This window comes from Entelurus aequoreus, linkage group LG03, assembly GCF_033978785.1.
Source record: "Entelurus aequoreus isolate RoL-2023_Sb linkage group LG03, RoL_Eaeq_v1.1, whole genome shotgun sequence".
In the NCBI taxonomy this organism is placed as follows: Eukaryota; Metazoa; Chordata; class Actinopteri; order Syngnathiformes; family Syngnathidae; genus Entelurus; species Entelurus aequoreus.
In genome coordinates, this window is record NC_084733.1 from 87,305,006 (window position 1) to 87,327,645 (window position 22,640).

General features: G+C 35.9%; 1 protein-coding gene and 1 non-coding gene across 2 annotated transcripts; one reads left to right on the forward strand and one right to left on the reverse strand.

The window, feature by feature from the left end:
- Nucleotides 1–683: 683 nt before the first annotated feature.
- On the reverse strand, nucleotides 684–22,279 carry setd6 (SET domain containing 6, protein lysine methyltransferase). The gene is made up of 9 exons (XM_062040741.1): nucleotides 22,119–22,279; nucleotides 20,160–20,227; nucleotides 19,956–20,100; nucleotides 19,756–19,897; nucleotides 14,124–14,318; nucleotides 5,117–5,240; nucleotides 4,873–5,053; nucleotides 2,053–2,183; nucleotides 684–1,996 (listed from the first exon to the last, which is right to left on the reverse strand). The coding sequence occupies exons 1-9, from the start codon at nucleotides 22,144–22,146 to the stop codon at nucleotides 1,670–1,672; spliced, it is 1,341 nt and encodes a 446-aa protein (XP_061896725.1). The 5' UTR covers nucleotides 22,147–22,279; the 3' UTR covers nucleotides 684–1,669.
- On the forward strand, nucleotides 14,496–14,567 carry trnap-agg (transfer RNA proline (anticodon AGG)). The gene has a single exon. It is a non-coding gene; the product is annotated as a tRNA-Pro (tRNA).
- Nucleotides 22,280–22,640: the final 361 nt, after the last annotated feature.

Here is a 22,640-nt window from a genome sequence, read left to right on the forward strand (position 1 = left end):
ACACATGGTTGTGCGTGCTGCTGGTCCACTAATAATACTAACCTTTAACAGTTAATTTTACAAATTTTCATTAATTACTAGTTTCTATGTAACTGTTTTTATATTGTTTTACTTACTTTTTTATTCAAGAAAATATTTTTAATTTATCTTATTTTATTTGATTCATTTTTTTAAAAACTACCTTATCTTCACCATACCTGGTTGTCCAAATTAGGCATAATAATGTGTTAATTCCACGACTGTATATATCGGTTGATATCGGTATCTGTAATTAAAGAGTTGGACAAGATCGGCATATCGGATATCGGCAAAAAGCCATTATCGGACATCCCTAATTGCAAGTGATAAACACTTAGTATGTAAAACTGCATCAACATACAATCGTGGTCAAAAGTGTACATACACTTGTAAAGAACATCATGTCATGGCTGTCTTGAGTTTCTAATCATTTCTACAACTCTTTATTTTTTTGTGACAGAGTGATTGGAGCACATACTTGTTGGTCACAAAAAACATTCATGAAGTTTGCTTCTTTTATGAATTTATTATGAGTCTACTGAAAATGTGTTGGGTCAAAAGTATACATACAGCAATGTTAATATTTGCTTACATGTCCCTTGGCAACTTTCACTGCAATAAGGCACTTTTGGTAGCCATCCACAAGCTTCTGATTGAATTTTTGACCACAAAATTGGTGCAGTTCAGCTAAATGTGTTGGTTTTCTGACATGGACTTGTTTCTTCAGCATTGTCCACACGTTTAAGTCAGGACTTTGGGAAGGCCATTCTAAAACCTTAACTCTAGCCTGATTTAGCCATTCCTTTACCACTTTTGACGTGTGTTTGGGGGTCATCATCCTGTTGGAACACCCAAATGCGCCCAAGACCCAACCTCCCGGGCTGATGATTTTAGCTTGTCCTGAAGACTTGAGGTAATCCTCCTTTTTAATTGTCCCGTTTACTCTCTGTAAAGCACCAGTTCCATTGGCAGCAAAACAGGCCCAGAGCATAATACTACCACCACCATGCTTGACGGTAGGTTTGGTGTTCCTGGGATTAAAGACCTCACTATTTCTCCTCCAAACATATTGCTGGGTATTGTGCTCAATTTTTGTTTCATCTGACATCAAATGGACAAAGATAAGACCTTTTTTTAATCCAAGGAACACCATATTATATTATTTATACATATAAATTAAAGATGCATCAGTAATCTACCTCTATCGTGATATTTTTATTGCTTTTCCAATGACTACTGAAGGAATATAAATGTCCCTTCAAGAAAAATGGGGTTTTTAATTTAATGACCACCCTAAACCACTAGATGGAGCCAGAAACCAAACATGACTTACTCTGAAAAAGTGACAAGAAGCCACGTAAATACACCATGAAACAAATCTTGGTAAATTGAGACTGATAAAGAAGAAGAATGTGATTGAGGTTATGAATATACTGTATTTTGTAGAAAAAGGGCCTCTTGATTGATTTAAAGGGCCCTACTGACTGATAGAAAATGGCTTAAAAACATACAAAAATGTTGAAAATGATGTGAAATGTTCAAGTCAAAACTTTTTATAGCAAGTACATAAAATAGCATCTTTCCTAACTGCTGTTGTTGCAGCGTCACCATGACGACCAACATGAAGGTTTGCAGAAGAACACTCCCAAGTTCATGTCTTTGTGAGCTCCATCACTTTGTACAAGATGCTCTTCTGCCCGTAGCGGACCTGCAGTGCGTTCTTCTGCCTGCTGCTGAGTGGAGTCAGCGCGGCCTGCTCCTCCATCAGACTCCGGTCCCTGTCCACGCTCTCCTGGCTGTAGGACCTCACGGTCAGACGGGCCGCGCCGTGGAGGAGCCGCTTCCACTCGCTCCTCAGCCCGCACAGCCCCTCGTTGGAGAAGGCCCGGGCGAGCCTCTCCTCTTCGTCTTCGTCCTCTTCCTCCCAGCCGTCGTTGTCTCTGAAGTCCGCGAGCTCCTCCTTGGACATGCACAGCACCTGAGCACCCGGGGGTAAGTTTACTCCGTGGCGACTTGGGACATGTTTGCACACACCTTCAGCACAGTGTGGAGCTCCGTGTCAGTGAGGCAGCCATCTTTGCCGAAAACGAGCGCTCCTTTCTCTAGCGTCATCTCGCGTAGCACCTCCCACTTTTCCTTGGACAGCTGCGGGTCCACGTCGGGGTCTTGGGGGGCACAAGACATGCGTGTGAGGTGTGTGTTTGTTACTAAACAGCAGAGAATACCAGGCATTCTTCACGTCTGACTTCATTAAATACATGTGCATTTAATTCAGCACAAAAACAAGTCATTTAGTTGACTTGACAAGTTGAATACATTCTGTGGATTTTTCATGGTATTTAAAATAAAAAAAATATTCACATGTTCTATTTCTTTTCAAATCAATTCAGTCAAATTTTATTTAAACATTTTTTTTTCCTACATATATTTTCTTATATTTTTAAAATCCACAATTTGGTACTTGTAGCTACAATCCACTTTTTTTTCATAATATTTTCCCTGAACTCCACAGACAAAATATACAATTTCATGTTTGCTTAAAAAAAAAATTCTTCTTCTTTAAAATTAAAATTATTTTTTCCTAAAATCATAATTTGTTTCATATTTATTTTTTATTATTTAAATAATGCTCGTATTTTTCTGAAAAGTTGCATTTAATCAAATACAAAAATAAGTCATTTAAAAAGTTGAATACATTCTGTGGATTTTTATTGGCATTTTTAAAAAAAAGTAAAATCACGTGTTCTATTTCTTATCAAATCAAATAAAAAATTTAAAAAAATAAATGTTTTCCTAGATATATTTTTTTATTTTTAAAATCCACAATTTGGTACTTGTAGCTACAATCCACTTTTTTTCCAGAATGTTTTCCCTGAACTCCAGACTTTCAAACAAATAAATCTACAAGATTTTATTTTTCTTCTTTAAAATTAAAATTGTTTATTTTTTCCTAAAATCATTTGTTTCATATTTATTTTATTATTTAAATAATGCTTATATATTTCTAAAAAGTTGCATTTAATTAGACACAAAAATAAGTCATTTAAAAGTTGAATACATTCTGTAGATTTTTAATGGCATTTAAAAAATAATTTAAAATCACGTGTTCTATTTCTTTTCAAATCAAAATAAAAAAATGTTTTCCTAAATATATTTTCTTATTTTTAAAATCCAAAATTTGCTACAATTCACTTTTTTTCCATAATTATTTCCTTGAACTCCACAGATGTTCATACAAATAAAATATAACATTTCATGTTTGTTAAAAAGATTTTTTTTTTTTCTTCTTTAAAATTAAAAGATTTTTTTCCTAAAATCATAATTTGTTTCATATTTATTTTTTATTATTTAAATAATGCTTGTATTTTTATGAAAAGTTGCATTTAATTCAACACAAAAACAAGTCATTTAAAAAGTTGAATACATTCTGTGGATTTTTCATGGCATTTAAAAAAAATTAAATTCACATGTTCTATTTCTTTTCAAATCAAATTTTATAAAAAACAATTTTTCTTAGATATATTTTAATACATTTTTAAAATCCACAATTTGGATTTTAGCTACTCGAGCTAAAATCGACCTTTTTTTCAGAATTTTTTCCCTGAACTCCACAGACTTTCAAACAAATAAAATCTACAATTTCATGTTTTGTTTTTTTTCTTCTTTAAAATTTAAATAGTTTATTCTTTCCTAAAATCATTATTTGTTTCATATTTATTTTTTTATTATTTAAATAATGCTTGTATTTTTCTGAAAAGTTGCATTTAATTAAACGCAAAAACAAGTCATTTAAAAAGTTGAATACATTCTGTGGATTTTTCATGGCAATTTAAAAAAAAATTAATGTTCTATTTCTTTTCAAATCAATTTTGATAAACAATTTTTCCTAGATATATTTTAATATTTGTAAAATCCACAATTTGGTACTTGTAGCTACAATCCACTTTTTTTCATATTTTTTTTCCCTGAACTCCACAGACGTTCATACAAATAAAATATACAATTTCATGTTTGTTTGAAAAAATATATATACATATTTTTCTTCTTTAAAATTTAAATTATTTTTTCCTAAAATCATAATTTGTTTCATATTTATTTTTTATTATTTAAATAATGCTTGTATTTTTCTGAAAAGTTGCATTTAATTAAATACAAAAATAAGTCATTTAAAAAGTTGTATACATTCTGTGGATTTTTAATGGCATTAAAAAAAAAAAAGTTAAATCACGTGTTCTATTTTTTTTTTCCTAGATATATTTTCTTATATTTTTAAAATCCACAATTTGGTACTTGTAGCTACAATCCACTTTTTTCATATTTTTTTCCCCTGAACTCCACAGACGTTCATACAAATAAAATATACAATTTCATGTTTGTTAAAAAAAAAAAAAAAAATTATTTTTTTTAATTAAAATTGTTTTTTTTCTCTTAAAATCATAATTTGTTACATATTTATTTTTTTATTATTTAAATAAGGCTTGTATTTTTCTGAAAAGTTGCATTTAAAAAAAACTATTTTTTTTAAGATTCCTACAATCATAATTTGTTTCATTTTTTTTATTTTTTATTTAAATAATACTTAATATTCTTCTGAAAAGCTGCATTTAAAAAAAAAATTAAAAATCCTAAAAGCCACAATTTTCTCATATTTGTTCAAATCCAATTTATTTTCATACAGTTTCTTAAAAGTGTAGCTTTCCTTGAAATATTTCCGTCTAACATGACTAATTGTTAAGTATTTAAAAAGTAATTAAATTGGACTAGTTCCCTGTCTGTAATCTGTAGTGGGCGGGGCTAACATGGAGGAAGTTCCAAATAAGGAAATGGCTCCTTGTCCCTCAGTCTGACATGTACCTGTGGCGGCGACGTGGTGCAAGTTGGCGACCGGGATGTCCGCCGTCTCGCTGCTGTTGCTAGGATACGGCTGGGTGAAGCCATACATGTGCAGGAGCTGCCAGTTGGCCATCTCCCCGTACGTGTTGAACACCTCGTGGCCTTTCTCGATGCCACGCACGCTCACCATCTTCAACGTGTCCTGAGAGGACGACATCGCCGTGAAAAGCAAATTCAAATATTGAGATTTTAAAAAAGGGTTTACTGGCGTGAACTCCAGGTTGGCGTTGTGGTCGGACACGTGGTTGAGCATGTCGGCCATAGGGACCATCATGGGGGCAGTGGAGGTCTCCTCGTCCTCGTCCTCTTCTTCATGTGGGTCTTGGAAACTAACAACATTGAATCAGTCAGACCTTGGAAAAATGATGGTTTGAATTTCCAGGATGAGTGGAATGTGTTGAAGGTGGAATGGTTTGAATGGGTTGAAAAATGTGGAAATGGTGGACGTTTGAAAAATGGCCAATTCATTTTGAATGGGGAAAAATGTCCCGGAAATCTGGGAATTTTTGGAATTTGTCAAGGGAAAGCCCGCGATTCCCCGAATAGGCTGAACAGTTTCAAGTTGGAGCGGTTTGAATCGGTTGAAAAATGTTGTAATGGTGGAAGTTTGAAAAATGGCCAATTCATTTTGAATGGGGAAAAATGTCCTGGAAAACCTGGAATTCTGGGAAATCTGGGAATTTTTGGAATTTGTCAAGGGAAAGCCCGCGATTCCCCGAATAGGCTGAACAGTTTGAAATTGGAACAGTTTTAATCGGTTGAAAAATGTGGAAATGGTGGAAGTTTGAAAAATGGCCAATTCATTTTGAATGGGGAATAATGTCCCGGAAAACCTGGAATTCTGGGAAATCTGGTAATTTTTGGAATTTGTCAAGGGAAAGCCCGCAATTCCCCGAATAGACTGAACAGTTTGAAGTTAAAACGGTTTGAATCGGTTGAAAAATGTGGAAATGGTGGAAGTTTGAAAAATGGCCAATTCATTTTAAATGGGGAAAAATGTCCCGGTAAACCTGGAATTCTGGGAAATCTGGGAATTTGGGGAATTTGTCAAGGGAAAGCCCGCGATTCCCGAATAGGCTGAACAGTTTGAATCGGTTGAAAAATGTGGTAATGGTGGAAGTTTGAAAAATGGCCAATTCATTTTGAATTGGGAAAAATGTCCTGGAAAACCTGGAATTTTGGGAAATGTGGGAATTTGTCAAGGGAAAGCCCGTGATTCTCGAATAGGCTGAACAGTTTGAAGTTGGAATGGTTTGAATCGGTTGAAAAATGTGGAAATTGTGGAAGTTTGAAAAATGGCCAATTCATTTTAAATGGGGAAAAATGTCCCGGAAAACCTGGAATTCTGGGAAATCTGGGAATTTTGGGAATTTGTCAAGGGAAAGCCCGCGATTCCCGAATAGGCTGAACAGTTAGAAGTTGGAATGGTTTGAATCGGTTGAAAAATTTGGAAATTGTGGAAGTTTGAAAAATGGCCAATCAATTTTGAATGGGAAAAATGGCCCGGAAAACCTGGAATTCTGGGAAATCTGGTAATTTGTCAAGGGAAAGCCCGCGATTCCCCCAATAGGCTGAACAGTTTGAAATTGGAACAGTTTTAATCGGTTGAAAAATGTGGAAATGGAAGTTTGAAAAATGGCCAATTCATTTTGAATGGGGAATAATGTCCCGGAAAACCTGGAATTCTGGGAAATCTGGGAATTTTGGTAATTTGTCAAGGGAAAGCCCGCGATTCCCCGAATAGGCTGAACAGTTTGAAATTGGAACCGTTTTAATCGGTTGAAAAATGTGGAAATGGAAGTTTGAAAAATGGCCAATTCATTTTGAATGGGGAATAATGTCCCGGAAAACCTGGAATTCTGGGAAATCTGGTAATTTGTCAAGGGAAAGCCCGCGATTCCCCCAATAAGCTGAACAGTTTGAAGTTGGAACGGTTTGAATCGGTTGAAAAATGTGGAAATTGTGGAAGTTTGAAAAATGGCCAATTCATTTTGAATGGGGAATAATGTCCCGGAAAACCTGGAATTTTGGGAAATGTGGGAATCTGTCAAGGGAAAGCCCGCGATTCCCGAATAGCTGAACAGTTTGAAGTTGGAATGGTTTGAATCGGTTGAATAATGTGGAAATTGTGGAAGTTTGAAAAATGGCCAATTCATTTTGAATGGGAAAAATGTCCCGGAAAACCTGGAATTCTGGGAAATCTGGGAATTTGTCAAGGGAAAGCCCGCGATTCCCCGAATAGGCTGAACAGTTTGAAGTTGGAACGGTTTGAATCGGTTGAATAATGTGGAAATTGTGGAAGTTTGAAAAATGGCCAATTCATTTTAAATGGGGAAAAATGTCACGGAAAACCTGGAATTCTGGGAAATCTGGGAATTTTGGTAATTTGTCAAGGGAAAGCCCACGATTCCCCGAATAGGCTGAACAGTTTGAAATTGGAACGGTTTTAATCGGTTGAAAAATGTGGAAATGGAAGTTTGAAAAATGGCCAATTCATTTTGAATGGGGAATAATGTCCCGGAAAACCTGGAATTCTGGGAAATCTGGTAATTTGTCAAGGGAAAGCCCGCGATTCCCCCAATAGGCTGAACAGTTTGAAGTTGGAACAGTTTGAATCGGTTGAAAAATGTGGAAATTGTGGAAGTTTGAAAAATGGCCAATCAATTTTGAATGGGAAAAATGGCCTGGAAAACCGGGAATTCTGGGAAATTTGGTAATTTTGGTAATTTGTCAAGGGAAAGCCCGCGATTCCCCGAATAGGCTGAACAGTTTGAATCGGTTGAAAAATGTGGAAATTGTGGAAGTTTGAAAAATGGCCAATTCATTTTGAATGGGAAAAATGTCCCGGGAAATCTGGGAATTTTTGGAATTTGTCAAGGGAAAGCCTGCCATTCCCAGAATAGGCTGAACAGTTTGAAGTTCCACCATCCTGGAAATTCAAACTATCATTTTCCAAGTTCAAAAAAATTCCAGGATTTTCCAGGATTCCTGCTTTTCCAAAGCCCTATTTCCACCCTTTTTCTGGCGACTACTCCTTCCACATTTTTCAACAGATTCAAACCATTCCACCTTCAACACATTCCACCATCCTGGAAATTCAAACTATCATTTTTAAGTTCAAAAAAATTCCAGGATTTTTGCCAGAATTCCTGCTTTTCCAAAGCCCTATTTCCACCCTTTTTTCTGGCGACTACTCCTTCCAAACTTTTGAACGCATTTCAACCGTTCCACCGTCAAAATATTCCTCTTAATCAGGACAAAAAACGAAGTTGTTTTTTGAACTGGAAAATTTCCCGGTTTTCCCGAAATTCCAGGAATTCCGAAATACCATTTCTCAATTCAACATGTTGCTACTTCAACATTTCTTGACCGATTTGAAACATTTCAACACCAACCATTTCAACTCATTCTGACCATTCAAGTTTTTTTACCATTTTCAAAACAATTCCCGCTAATCCCAAATTTCCCAAATTTTGGGGAAATTCCCATTGAAATCAATGGGACATTCTTCAAAGTTCCACAATTCCCACATTTTTCATCTGATTCAAACTGTTCCAACTTCAAAATATTCAGCCTGTTCAGGAATTGTGTGCTCTACTTCAACAATTCTAAAACAAAATTCCCTGATTTCCAATAATTCCTTTTTTTTGGCCATTTTCCCCATTCAAAATGAATTGGCCATTTTTCAAACTTCCACAATTCCCACTTTCAAACTAGTCCACCTTCAACACATTCCACCATTCAAACTACCCTTTCTCCAAGTTCAAAAAAATTCCAGATTTTCCCGAAATTCCCTAATACCATTTACTGCTTCAACATTTCTTGCCCGATTTAAACAATTCCAACACCAACCAATTCTGCTCATTCAGCACATTCATGCTCTGAATCGTTTTCCAAAAAAAATCCCGCTTTTCCCAAAATTCCCAAATTTCCAGGAAATTCACATTGAAATGAATGGGACATTTTTCCATGTTGCACAATTCCCACATTTTTCAACCTATCCAAACCATTCCAACATCAACACATTCCACACATCCTGGAAATTCAAACTATCATTTTTCCAAGTTAAAAAAAATTCCAGGATTTTCCAGAATTCCTGCTTTTCCAAAGCCCTATTTCCACCCTTTTTTTCTGTTGACTACTCCTTCCAAATTTGTCTACGCATTTCAACCGTTCCACCGTCAAAACATTCCTCTTAATCAGGAAAAATTCAAATTTTCCCCGAAATTCCAGGAATTCCGTATTACCATTTCTCACTTCAACATGTTACTGCTTCAACACTGCTTGACCGATTTGAAACATTTCAACACCAACCATTTCAACTCATTCTGACCATTCAAGTGTTTTACCATTTTCAAAACAATTCCCGTTTTCCCAAAATTCCCAAATTTGGGGGAAATTCCAATTGAAATCAATGGGACATTCTTCAAAGTGCCACATTTTTCATCTGTTTCAAACTGTTCCAACTTCAAAATATTCAGCCTGTTCGGGAATTGTGTGCTCTACTTCAACAATTCTAATAAAAAATTCCCTGATTTCCAATTATTCCCTCTTTTTTTTTTGCATTTTCCACATTAAAAATGAATTGGCCATTTTTCAAACTTTCACATTCAAAACATTCCACTTTCAACACATTCCACCATTCTGGACATTCAAACTACCCTTTTCCCAAGTTCCAAAAAATTCCCGAAATTCCCTAATACCATTTACCGGTACTACTTTAACATTTCTTGACCGATTTAAACTATTCCAACACCAACCAATTCAGCTCATTCAGGACATTCATGCTCCTAATCGTTTTCCAAAAAAATCACGCTTTTCCCAAAATTCCAAAATTTCCAGGAAATCCCAATTGAAATGAATGGGACATTTTTCCATGTAGCACAATTCCCACATTTCTCAACCTATCCAAACCATTCCAACATCAACACATTCCACTCATAGACATTCAAACTATAATTTTTCCAAGTAAAAAAAAATTCCAGGATTTTCCAGAATTCCTGCTTTTCTAAAGCCCTATTTCCACCCTTTTTTCTGGCGACTTCTCCTTCCACATTTTTCACACAATTTTCCACAGTCAAAACATTCCTCTTAATCAGGACAAAAAAATGAAGTTTTTTTTTAACTGGAAAAATAACCGGTTTTCCCGAAATTCCAGGAATTCCGTAATACCATTTCTCAATTCAACGTGTTACTGCTTTAACATTTCTTGACCAATTGGAAACATTTCAACACCAACCTTTTCAACTCATTCAGACCATTCAAGTTTTTTTTACCATTTTCAAAACCATTCCCGCTTTTCCCGAAATTCCCAAATTTGGGGGAAATTCCAATTGAAATCAATGGGACATTCTTCAAAGTTCCAAAACGCCCACATTTTTCATCTGATTCAAACCGTTCCAACTTCAAAATATCCAGCCTGTTCAGGAATTCTGTGCTCTACTTCAACAATTCTAAAAAAAAAATTCCCTGATTTCCAATAATTCCTTTTTTCTTTTTCTTTTTGCATTTTCCCCCTTCAAAATGAATTGGCCATTTTTCAAACTTCCACATTCAAACCATTCCACCATTCTGGAAATTCAAACTACCCTTTTCCCAAGTTCAAAAAAAATTCCCGAAATTCCCTAATACCATTTACTGCTTCAACATTTCTTGCCCGATTTAAACAATTCCAACACCAACCAATTCGGCTCATTCAGGACATTCATGCTCCTAATCGTATTCCAAAAAATCCCGCTTTCCCCAAATTTCCAGGAAATCCCCATTGAAATGAATGGGACATTTTTCCATGTTGCACAATTCCCACATTTTTCAACCTATCCAAACCATTCCAACATCAACACATTCCACTCATCCTGGACATTCAAACTAACACTTTCCCAAGTTCCGAACCAAATTCCGGTGTTCCTGGAAATTCAAACTCTTCAACATTCAAACTACATTCTGTCAGCATTTCAGTTCAACTTGAGCATTGGAGCATTCACACGCAATTCCTTCAGGAATTGCCTCTTCGAGTCTCATTTCATGCCCTACACCAGGGGTCACCAACGCGGTGCCCGCGGGCACCAGGTCGCCCGTAAGGACCAGATGAGTCGCCCGCGGGCCTGTTCTAAAAAAAAAAAAAAAAAAAAAATTTTTTTTTTTTTTTAAAAAATTAAATCTACATAGAAAAAACACAAGATACACTTTCAATCAGTGCATCAACCCAAACAACCTCCCCCATGCACACTCATCCACACCCACTCACACAAAAGGGGTTATTTCTTTCTGCTACCAATATTCTGGTTCCCACAACATAGACAACACATCTGCAAGGGACACAGTCCCTGAAGCACACATGATTGTATAGGCTGCTGGTCCACTAACATTTTCATTAATTACTATTTTTTATGTAATTATTTTTATATTGTTTTACTTTCTTTTTTATCCAAGAAAATGTTTTTCATTTATTTATCTTATTTTATTTTATTTTTTAAAAAAGGGCCTTATCTTCAACAGACCAGGTTGTCAATGAAATTAGATTTGTTTAAAGGGTTTTTAAAACCAGGCCCAGTCCAGATAATGTCCAAGTCGGACTCAGCAACACACACCTTCATTCATGTACACAGAAAAAAATTAGGGAACACAACAGATTGCATATAATTTATAAACAAAATTACATTTTCAAAATAAGCATTTATGTACAGTCCAGATTATGTCCAGGTCACTCAAATTAGGGAACACAACAACAGATATCATATCATCTATAAACATAATTATACTTTCAAAATAAGCCTTTGAGGACTTCTCATCTTTTTTTTAATGTTTTTTGGCATCATTATCGTTTTCAACCATGTAACTTTCTAAAGTTAGAAAATACTGAATAAATGTTTTAAAGAAAGTTAATACTAAGTGAATATCTGTTTTTGGCCTTAAAATAAACATTTTACCGAGTACTATAATTAAATTGACTAAATCATTATTGTCAATGAACTCTCCTAAAATAACAGAAACCACATTAAGCTTCATAAACAAACCAATCCTTAAACACATTTTTTCAACTTCCACCCAAAACAAAGACACAATATGACAATACCAAAACAAATGCAGGGTGGATTCAGGCTCCTGACAACAAAATCGGCAATCATCTGACTCTGTCATATTCCATAATTTTAACATTTTCCCTGTGGGTAAGAAGTTATAAATAATTTTAATTTGAAAATAACGATTTTGCACATCGATAGTGGTTTTATAGATTAGTTTGAATATGGCATCCCATGGCAACGGGCAGTCAAAAAAGTCCTCCCATTTTCCATTTGTGTTGTATGAGGCAGCCTTCAAAGATTTCTTTATTAAATAAAAATGATATATTTTTCTATTTATTTTAGTTCCTTTTTGCCAACTAGAATTTCTTATTAGAGGTTTACAAACTAATAATTTAGTAGTTCCATAATTAATTATTTGTTTCCATCTTTTCCCAATTACTCCAGTTAGTTGATAAAATGAAAAGCTTGAGCAAGCATCACCATACATAGCTCTAAATTCATCATACTTCATAATTTTACCATTCTCATTGATAATATCATTGACAAAAATGATTCCTCTTTCAAACATATTTTTCCAACAGAAAGGCTTTCCATCTATTACAATATTAGAGTTCATCCATATTATCTGCTGCAAAATATCGTCTCTTTTTTCTGGCACATCAAATTGAAAACACCACTATGAGTGGATTGTTTCCTTTATGAACCCCGCCATGTTTCCCAGCAGACTCTCTACATAAGAAAAATGGGAGGGGATCACTTGTAAAAAAGGATACAATTTATTTTGATACAGTACATGTTTTTTGTCCAACAGGACATTTGTGTACCACTCAATGTTTAAATACATCTTTGGAACAATTGATGCTTTTAAAGACAGACACATAGCTTCAAGGTTGAGAAGTTCCGGCCCCCATATTCATACTCTTTGTACAAAACCTTTCTTTTAATCTTTTCTGGTTTGCCGTTCCAGACAAAATCGATGACCCTCCGCTCATAAATCTTAAAAAAGTTTTGTGATGGAGCTGGTAATGACAAAAACAAATAAATAAATTGAGGAATAATTAACGAGTTGGCAATAGACATTTTACCATACAAGGTTAGGGATTTCCCTTTCCATAATTGCATAATTTTGTCCAGCTTTCTTAGTCGATTATCATAATTTACTGAGCCTAGATCTTCCAGATTTTCTGGGACAACAACACCAAGTATGTTAACTGGTCCATCTGTCCACAAAACAGGCACTTTGCATTCCATTCGAAAGGACGTTCCCTTTAGATTTCCGATCCTTAACATTTTACATGTATCATAATTAAGCTTAAGACCAGATTGCTGTGAAAATATGTCCAAAATATTAAGAAGGTTCCGCAAACAATGAGGAAAAATCTTATCTTTGTGAATCAGCCTTTTCTGACATGAACTTCATCAAGAACAAACACAGAACACGCCTCACTGATGCACATCTGCAAGACTCACTCAGAGTTGCAGTGTCAAGTTACACACCAGAGTACAACACACTAGTTAACAGCATGCAATGCCAGGCTTCCCACTAACTGACAAAGAAACAGATAACAGATTTGGTGTCCAGTTCAAAGTGTGACATGATTTAAAAATTTGAGAGTTTACTTTTGTATTTTACATGAGTTATTATTTGTACAAACATGGTGCAAAGTAATTCATGATTTGTTAAAAAATGTTAGTGGCTAGCTAGTTAAAATGGGATATTGTGATTTCACAAGACTGTCTTAGAAGTGATCATTTGAAAATGTTCAATTTGAAAAATGTGCACTTAGAGAAAATATAAAAATAAAGTGTTGCATATTGATATTTATCTGTTTCTATATATATTTATTGTGAGAAATCATTAAGATGATCAGTGTTTCCACAAAGATAAATATCATTAATTATTAATAATAACAGAGTTAAAGGTAAATTGAGCAAATTGGCTATTTCTGGCAATTTATTTAAGTGTGTATCAAACTGGTAGCCCTTCGCATTAATCACTACCCAAGAAGTAGCCCTTGGTTTCAAAAAGGTTGGTGACCCCTGCCCTACACCTACACTGCCCCCTGTGGACACTTGACGTAAAAGCAGAAAAGATACCAACGTTGGTTCCTACATGACGCGTTCCCGGCGGGGTTTATTTATGAAAACACTTTCCTATTGTGGAGTACAGTAGTAAGACGGACTGACCTGTAGGCCATGACAAAAGCCACCAGTTGCGTGTACAAGTCCAGCGTGTGCGTGTCAGGACTCCACAGGTCCGCATGCTTGGCCATGAAGGGCAGGACCAGGTCCTCGTACTCCCTCCGGATGTTGGTCAGGTCCGCGTCCACGGCCTCGGGAACGCCAGTCCCCCGCAGCAGACTGTCTCTGTCCTCTTTGGGCCTGAATGTGCAGCAATTGAGAGTGGTGACCGCCAGAGGGCGCCGGTACACACACTTTGGACCTGAATGTGCAGCAATTGACAGTAGTGACCGCCAGAGGGCGGTAGTGGACACTTTTGAATAATGCAAGATGCCACATCATCAAGACTTTAGGGGGGCTTGCTTAGTTTTACAGTGTGGCTCGTTGGTCTAGGGGCATGATTCTCGCTTAGGGTGCGAGAGGTCCCGGGTTCAAATCCCGGACGAGCCCGTCTTTTGTTTTTTTTTAAGGTTTGCAAAAAAAAAAAAAGTTGTATTTATTTTTTTTGGGCTAAGATTTATGCCTGATTGTAGTAGCTGACTTCACGACTTCTATGGCATATTTAAGTGTTTGTTTATTTATTTTGTCACGACATACATGACAAATGTCATTAGTCTTTGTGTTGGTCGGTGTTTCTGTTCTAAATTAAGTGGTTTTTTATCACTTTTGACAGTTCAAGGCTCCATAAGTGTTATGTTATTTAACTCTGGAACCGATTATTTAGGTTTCCAATATCCATGAGGGAAGAAATAGTTTGCAAAACCTAACAAATATGAGGTTTCTATTTTGGTGACTGCAAAAAATCAACAACACCCACCCAGGGTGTGGCTGTGCCAGCAACCTGAGGGTTCCTGGTTCAATCCCCACCATCAGTGTGTGAATGTGGAAATAGTGTCAAAGCGCTTTGAGTTCCTTAAAAAGGTAGAAAAGCGCTATACAAGTATAACTCATTACCATATACACTACCGTTCAAAAGTTTGGGGTCACATTGAAATGTCCTTATTTTTGAAGGAAAAGCACTTTAAACTAGTCTTAACTTTAAAGAAATACACTCTATACATTGCTAATGTGGTAAATGACTATTTTAGCTGCAAAAGTCTGGTTTTTGGTGCAATATCTACATAGGTGTATAGAGGCCCATTTCCAGCAACTATCACTCCAGTGTTCTAATGGTACAATGTGTTTGCTCATTGGCTCAGAAGGCTAATTGATGATGAGAAAACCCTTGTGCAATCATGTTCACACATCTGAAAACAGTTTAGCTCGTTACAGAAGCTACAAAACGGACCTTCCTTTGAGCAGATTGAGTTTCTGGAGCATCACATTTGTGGGGTCAATTAAACGCTCAAAATGGCCAGAAAAGGAGAACTTTCATCTGAAACTCGACAGGCTATTCTTGTTCTTAGAAATGAAGGCTATTCCACAAAATTGTTTGGGTGACCCCAAACTTTTGAACGGTAGTGTATGTTGGAGGCGGAGCTATAGCTGGGTCGCAATCACGTGACCTTGAGGCACTTCCGGGTTTCAGGCGATGGTCTAAGCCCCATTAGTCCGTTTATTTACCCCAAATCAGTGCAGATTTAGGATTATTTTGAAAGATTTATTTCCATAATGTTTGGTATTCCAAAAATAGTTGTCATATTACACCGACAAGGGACAGTGAAAAGGTGTAGTTGCACTTCTTGTTTTGTCCCTCGAACCCAAAGTACAAAGCCGTCCACAGCGTTTCTGCATTCATCACTCCAAGTTTTGCAATATGACTAAAACAACTCTTGCTTACTAAATAGTCCCATGCGTGATGTCTGTAGGAGTGTTTTCATACATATTTGTACTTGTTATTGAGTCTGTTCAGCTGGTTGGAGAGCTAGCTTCCGCAGCTCGTGGGTCCATGACGATGACTTCTGTTTTGTCTAATCAGCCGTTTTACTGCCGTGCAACATGCACCTTTTGTAAACAATTAAGCTATGCGAATAAGCATTTACAACATTTTTCGTACTGGTATATAGCGTGTTATTTATATTCTTGAATTATCCTGAATGAATAGGTATGATTGTGCTTATATTTATTTGTTGTCTTGTTTAGTTTGGTGTTTTTGTGTGTTCATTTAGGCACTTTTGGGGAGGGCAAATGTTTTGTTCTTTCTTGCTTTGTTTTGGACATGATGTTTTCCCTTAAAACCCTGTAGATGTTCTTCTTTTATGAAAAGTTTGATTTTAAAACTTTTTTTATACAAACCCCAAAACCAGTAACGTTGTGTAAATGGTAAATAAAAACGGAATACAACGATTTGCAAATCCTTTTCAACTTATATTCAATTGAATAGACTGCAAAGACAAGAGACTTAACGTTTGAGCTGGAAAACTTTTGTTATTTTTTGCAAATATTAGCTCATTTGGAATTTTAAAAAAGGTGGCACGAGTGGCAAAAAAGACTGAGAGAGTTGAGGAATGCTCATCAAACACTTATTTGGAACATCCCACAGGTGAACAGGCTAATTGGGAACAGGTGGGTGCCATGATTGGGTATAAAAGCAGCTTCCAGTCATTCACAAACAAAGACGGGGCGAGGGTCACCACTTTGTCAACAAATGCGTGAGCAAATTGTTTAAGAACAACATTTCTCAACCAGCTATTGCAAGGAATTTAGGGATTTCACCATCTATGGTCTGTAATATCATCAAAAGGTTCAGAGAATGTGGGGAAATCACTGCAAGGCCCAAAACCAACATTGAAAGCCTGTGACCTTCGATCCCTCAGGCGGTACTGCATCAAAAAGCGACAACAATGTGTAAAGGATATCACCAGATGGGCTCAGGAACACTTCAGAAAACCACTGTCAGTAACTACAGTTTGTCGCTACATCTGTAAGTGCAAGTTAAAACTCTACTATGCAAAGCCAAAGCCATTTGTCAACAACACCCAGAAACGCCGCTGGTTTCGCTGGGCCCGAGCTCATCTAAGATGGACTGATGCAAAGTGGAAAAGTGTTTTGTGGTCTGACGAGTCCACATTTCAAAGTTTTTTTGGGAAACTGTGGACAAAGATGAAAAGAACCATCCGGATTGTTCTAGGCGCAAAGTGTAAAAGCCAGCATGTGTGATGGTATGGGGGTGTATTAGTACCCAAGGCATGGGTAACTTACACATCTGTGAAGGTTTTGGAGCAACATATGTTGCCATCCAAGCAACGTTATCATGGGCGCCCCTGCTTATTTCAGCAAGACAATGCCAAGCCAGGTGTTACAACAGCATGGCTTCATAGTAAAAGAGTGCGGGTACTAGACTGGCCTGCCTGTAGTCCAGACCTGTCTCCCATTGAAAATGTGTGGCGCATTATAAAGCCTAAAATACCACAACAGACAACTTAAGCTGTACATCAAGCAAGAATGGGAAAGAATTCCACTTCAAAAATGTGTCTTCTCAGTTCCCAAACCTTTACTGAGTGTTGTTAAAAGGAAAGGCCATGTAACACAGTGGTAAAAATGCCCCTGTGACAACTTTTTTGCAATGTGTTGCTGCCATTAAATTCTAAGTTCATGATTATTTGCAAAAACAAATTAAGTTTCACAGTGTGAACATTAAATATCTTGTCTTTGCAGTTTATTCAATTGAATATAAGTTGAAAAGGATTTGCAAATCATTGTATTGTATTTTTATTTACCATTTACACAACGTGACAACTTCACTGGTTTGGGGGTTTGTATAGACCAGGGGTCACCAACGCGGTGCCCGCGGGCACCAGGTAGCCCGTAAGGACCAGATGAGTAGCCCGCTGGCCTGTTCTAAAAATAGCTCAAATAGCAGCACTTACCAGTGAGCTGCCTCTATTTTTTAAATTGTATTTATTTACTAGCAAGCTGGTCTCGCTTTGCCCGACATTTTTAATTCTAAGAGAGACAAAACTCAAATAGAATTTGAAAATCCAAGAAAATATTTTAAAGATTAAGATTAAAGTACCAATGATTGTCACACACACACCAGATGTGGTGAAATTTGTCCTCTGCATCCCCTTGGGGAGCAGTGGGCAGCAGCGGCGCCACGCCCGGGAATCATTTTTGGTGATTTAAGACTTGGTCTTCACTTGTTTAAATAAATTCATTAATTTTTTTTTTACTTTGCTTCTTATAACTTTCAGAAAGACAATTTTAGAGAAAAAATACAACCTTAAAAATGATTTTAGGATTTTTAAACACATATACCTTTTTACCTTTTAAATTCCTTCCTCTTCTTTCCTGACAATTTAAATCAGGGGTGTCAAACTCCTTTTAGATCCGGGGCCAAATGGAGAAAAATCTACTCCCAAGTGGGCCCGACTGGTAAAATCACGGCATGATAACTTAAAAATAAGGACAACTTCACATTGTTTTCTTTGTTTAAAAATAGAAGAAGCACATTCTGAAAATGTACATATCACAATGTTTTTTTGTTTTTTTTTACACTTACAATAGTATTCTATTTTTATTTGTCATTATTTATACTTTCTGAATAAATTATGTGATAATGTTCATGAGTCAACTCATTGGTGTTAATTTTCAATCGATCAAGATAAAAAAAAAAAAATCAAAATCAAATTACAGGATGTTATTTATGTGGTTTGATCATTTTCCTCGATTGATGTACTAACATGTGGTTTATTTTGTACAAATATAGCATCATCTACAAAGATGCAAAGAATTGCTATTGCGACATCCAGTGGACACATTTAGAACAGCTGTTTCTTTCATTCAAAAATTTCAGGTTCATTTTTATACTTAGCAAACTCATCTCGTGGGCCGGATAAAACCTGTTCGCGGGCGTGATCCGGCCCTCGGGCCGTACGTTTGACACCCCTGATTTAAATCAATGTTCAAGTAAATTTATTTTTTTTATTGTAAAGAATAATAAATACATTTTAATTTAATTCTTCAATTTAGCTTCTGTTTTTTTGACGAAGAATATTTGTGAAATATTTCTTTAAACTTGTTATGATTAAAATTCAAAAACAATATTCTGGCAAATCTAGAAAATCTGTAGAATCAAATTTAAATCTTATTTCAAAGTCTTTTGAATTTCTTTTAAAAATTTTGTTCTGGAAAATCTAGAAGAAATAATGATTTGTCTTTGTTAGAAATATAGCTTGGTCCAATTTGTTATATATTCTAACAAAGTGCAGATTGGATTTTAACCTATTTAAAACATGTCATCAAAATTCTAAAAGTAATCTTAATCAGGAAAAATTACTAATGATGTTCCATAAATTATTTTTTTAATTTTTTCAAAAAGATTCGAATTAGCTAGTTGTTCTCTTCTTTTTTTCCAGTTGAATTTTGAATTTTAAAGAGTCGAAATTGAAGATAAACTATGTTTCGAAATTTAATTGTCATTTTTTTCGTGTTTTCCCCTCTTTTAAACCGATTAATTAAGTGTAAAATCATTAATTATTAATAATAACATAGAGTTAAAGGTAAATTGAGCAAATTGGCTATTTCTGGCAATTTATTTAAGTGTGTATCAAACTGGTAGCCCTTCGCATTAATCACTACCCAAGAAGTAGCTCTTGCTTTCAAAAAGGTTGGTGACCCCTGGTCTAGACTATACTTACTATCAAGTGGTGTTAAAATAAATGCTGGTTACGATCCACTGTTGGAAGTTGCTTCATACCAGAACATTGGATGATCCAGAGTCTTGAAGTCGGTCCAGAGCGACAGATAAGGTCTCCAGTGAGATTGCGGCGAGGTGTATTCATAGAGCAGCGCCAGGAGGAGGGGCACCCAGCCTGACGAGCTCTCCAGAGCCCCCTTCTCTGTAAGGACAGCATGCATCAGATCTTGCTATTTTCACTTCATATCTGACGGCGTCACCTCGCTCCAGCAGGGCGGACACTTTTGTTGTCCCTTGGTGAAGGAGAGCCGATCTGGGAACGGTGAATAGGACCTCGCCTTCCTCGATGCGGTCCTTGGCAAACATCCCGTAGTCCGCCACCGAGCCCTCTTTGCTCACGTAGACCTGCGGAGAGACGACCAATGAGAGAGCAGCTAAAAGAGTGTCGGATTGGGGCGACCCACCTTGCTGCTGAGTACCAGTGTGACGCTGTCACACCAACGTAGGAAGTTCTGCAGAGGGACATCATCCACCTGCATGGCAACAATAGTATTCAATGGCACAGCGTTGGAATCTAAGGTAACATTTTGAGAACCATCATTGTGTTGTATTGACAAATGTGTTGGAAAATATGGTCGGAACTAAACGTAGCATTAAATTAACAACAGAACGACGTTCGTTTACAGTCTAGAGAAGCGCCATGTTGTTTGTTTACTTGTTGGGACAATAAAGTTTTGTGAAAAAGATAGCCAGATCTAAATGTAGCATTAAATTAACAACAAAACAGTAAATATTCTGTCCAAATCAACATATTTTACTTTGAAGGAACATTCTGTCCAAATCAACATATTTTACTTTGAAGACACATTCTGTAAATCAACATCTTTTACTTTGAAGAAACATTCTGTCCAAATCAACATATTTTACTTTGAAGAAACATTCGGTCTAAATTAACATATTTTATTTTGTAAAAACTTTCTTCTGTCCAAAGTGACATTTTATATTGTAAAAATGTTTTTAATTAAATCAACATATCTTAAAAAAAAATGTAAAAAAAACAGAACTTTCTTCTGTCCAGTTTGACATATTTTATTTTGTAAAAAAACATTCTAATTAAAATCAACATATTAAAAAAAATAAATAAATAAAAAAACAGAACAGCGTTTGTTAACAGTCTAGAGAAGCGCCATTGTGTTTGTTTACGTGGGACAATAAAGTTTTGTGAAAAAGATAGTCGGAACTAAATGTAGCAATAAATTAACAACAGAACAGTAAATATTTTGTCCAAATCAACATATTTTACTTTGAAGAAACATTCTGTAAATCAACAAATTGTACTTTGTAGAAACATTCTGTGCAAATCAACATATTTTACTTTGAAGAAACATTCCGTCTAAATTAACATATTTCACTTTGGGGAAATAATTCTGTCCAAATCAACATATTTTACTTTGAAGAAACATTCTGTAAATCAACATCTTTTACTTTGTAAAAACATTCTGTCCAAATCAACATCTTTTACTTTGAAGAAACATTCTGCGCAAATCAACATATTTTACTTTGAAGAAACATTCTGTCCAAGTCAACATCTTTTACTTAGAAGGAACATTTGGTCTAAATTAACATGTTTTATTTTGTAAAAACTTTCTTCTGTCCAAATTGACATATTTTATCTTGTAAAAAAACCTTCTAATTAAATCAACATATTAAAAAAAAATTATAAAATAAAAAAACAGAACAGCGTTTGTTAACAGTCTTGAGAGGCGCCATTTTGTTTGTTTACGTGGGACAATAAAGTTTTGTGAATTAGATAGCCGCAATAAATTAACAACAGAACAGTAAATATTTTGTCCAAATCAACATATTTTACTTAGAAGAAACATTCTGTAAGTCAACATATTTTACTTTGAAGAAACATTCTGTAAATCAACATATTTTACTTTGTAGAAACATTCTGGCCAAGTCAACATCTTTGAAGAAACATTCGGTCTAAATTAACATGTTTTATTTTGTAAAAACTTTCTTCTGTCCAATATGACATATTTTATTTTGTAAAAAAAAATATTCTAATTAAAATCAACATATTTAAAAAAAACAGCGTTTGTTAACAGTCTCAAGAGGCGCCATTTTGTTTGTTTACGCGGGACAATAAAGTTTTGTGAAAAAGATACCATGTGACCGGAAGTGACGTGTTCCCCAAGGACGCGCTACATTTGTAAAATATCAGGCCAATACAGTTGAATATGTATAAAATACAGTTGAATACTTTTAAAATACACTTGAATATTTCTAAAATAGGGATATGAGATGTCACAACCCAGCGCTATCCTAACAAAGTCAGAAGAGCAAGTAAGAATGCGTTATTAGACTATTGTTGCCATGTTAGCATGTACTCCGAACGAAAATAATTAAAACTGAACCTTCCTTGGGTCGTTTGACTTCCGATGCCATTTTCTCCTTCAAGTTCCAACTTATCCCAGTCGCGTCCAAAAATGGCTTTTTAATGAGGCTTTTTAGGTTGACGATTACACGACACTCTGCACGGCTGAGCGGGCAGCGCTGCGGTCCGGTGGGGGAAATGAGGTCATTTTACGTACCCTAACCCTGAATACGGACTCGCAGGCGGCCAGTCAACGCTGTGGGGTTTAATAATGCGCGTATACGTCACGGCGGTGTTCACGCTGGCCTCTTTTTATTGTCTTGAACTGACAAATGACACAAACGCGTGATATAAAACATTCAAGTGGTTGTCAATAACCGTACGGACTGCTGCCCACGTTGGACGATATTAACCCTGATTTGAGGCTTGCAGGCAGCCACCGAGCGCTTTAACTTTCACGGGAAACAAAGCCAATACTTCCAACATATATTTGATGTACATTTCACCATAATTATATTTCTGTATACTAATACCGATCAAATATTGTATTTATGTTCGATTAACA

Bases quoted from the DNA above. Each gene is read 5' to 3' on its own strand.
- setd6 (XM_062040741.1), bottom strand. From the start codon at position 22,146: ATGGCATCGGAAGTCAAACGACCCAAGG. The intron at 19,898-19,955 runs GTGACGCCGTCA...CTGTCCTTACAG, and splicing joins GTCCGCCCTGCTGGAGCGAG to AGAAGGGGGCTCTGGAGAGC. The intron at 5,054-5,116 runs GTAAACCCTTTT...TCGTCCTCTCAG, and splicing joins CCAACCTGGAGTTCACGCCA to GACACGTTGAAGATGGTGAG.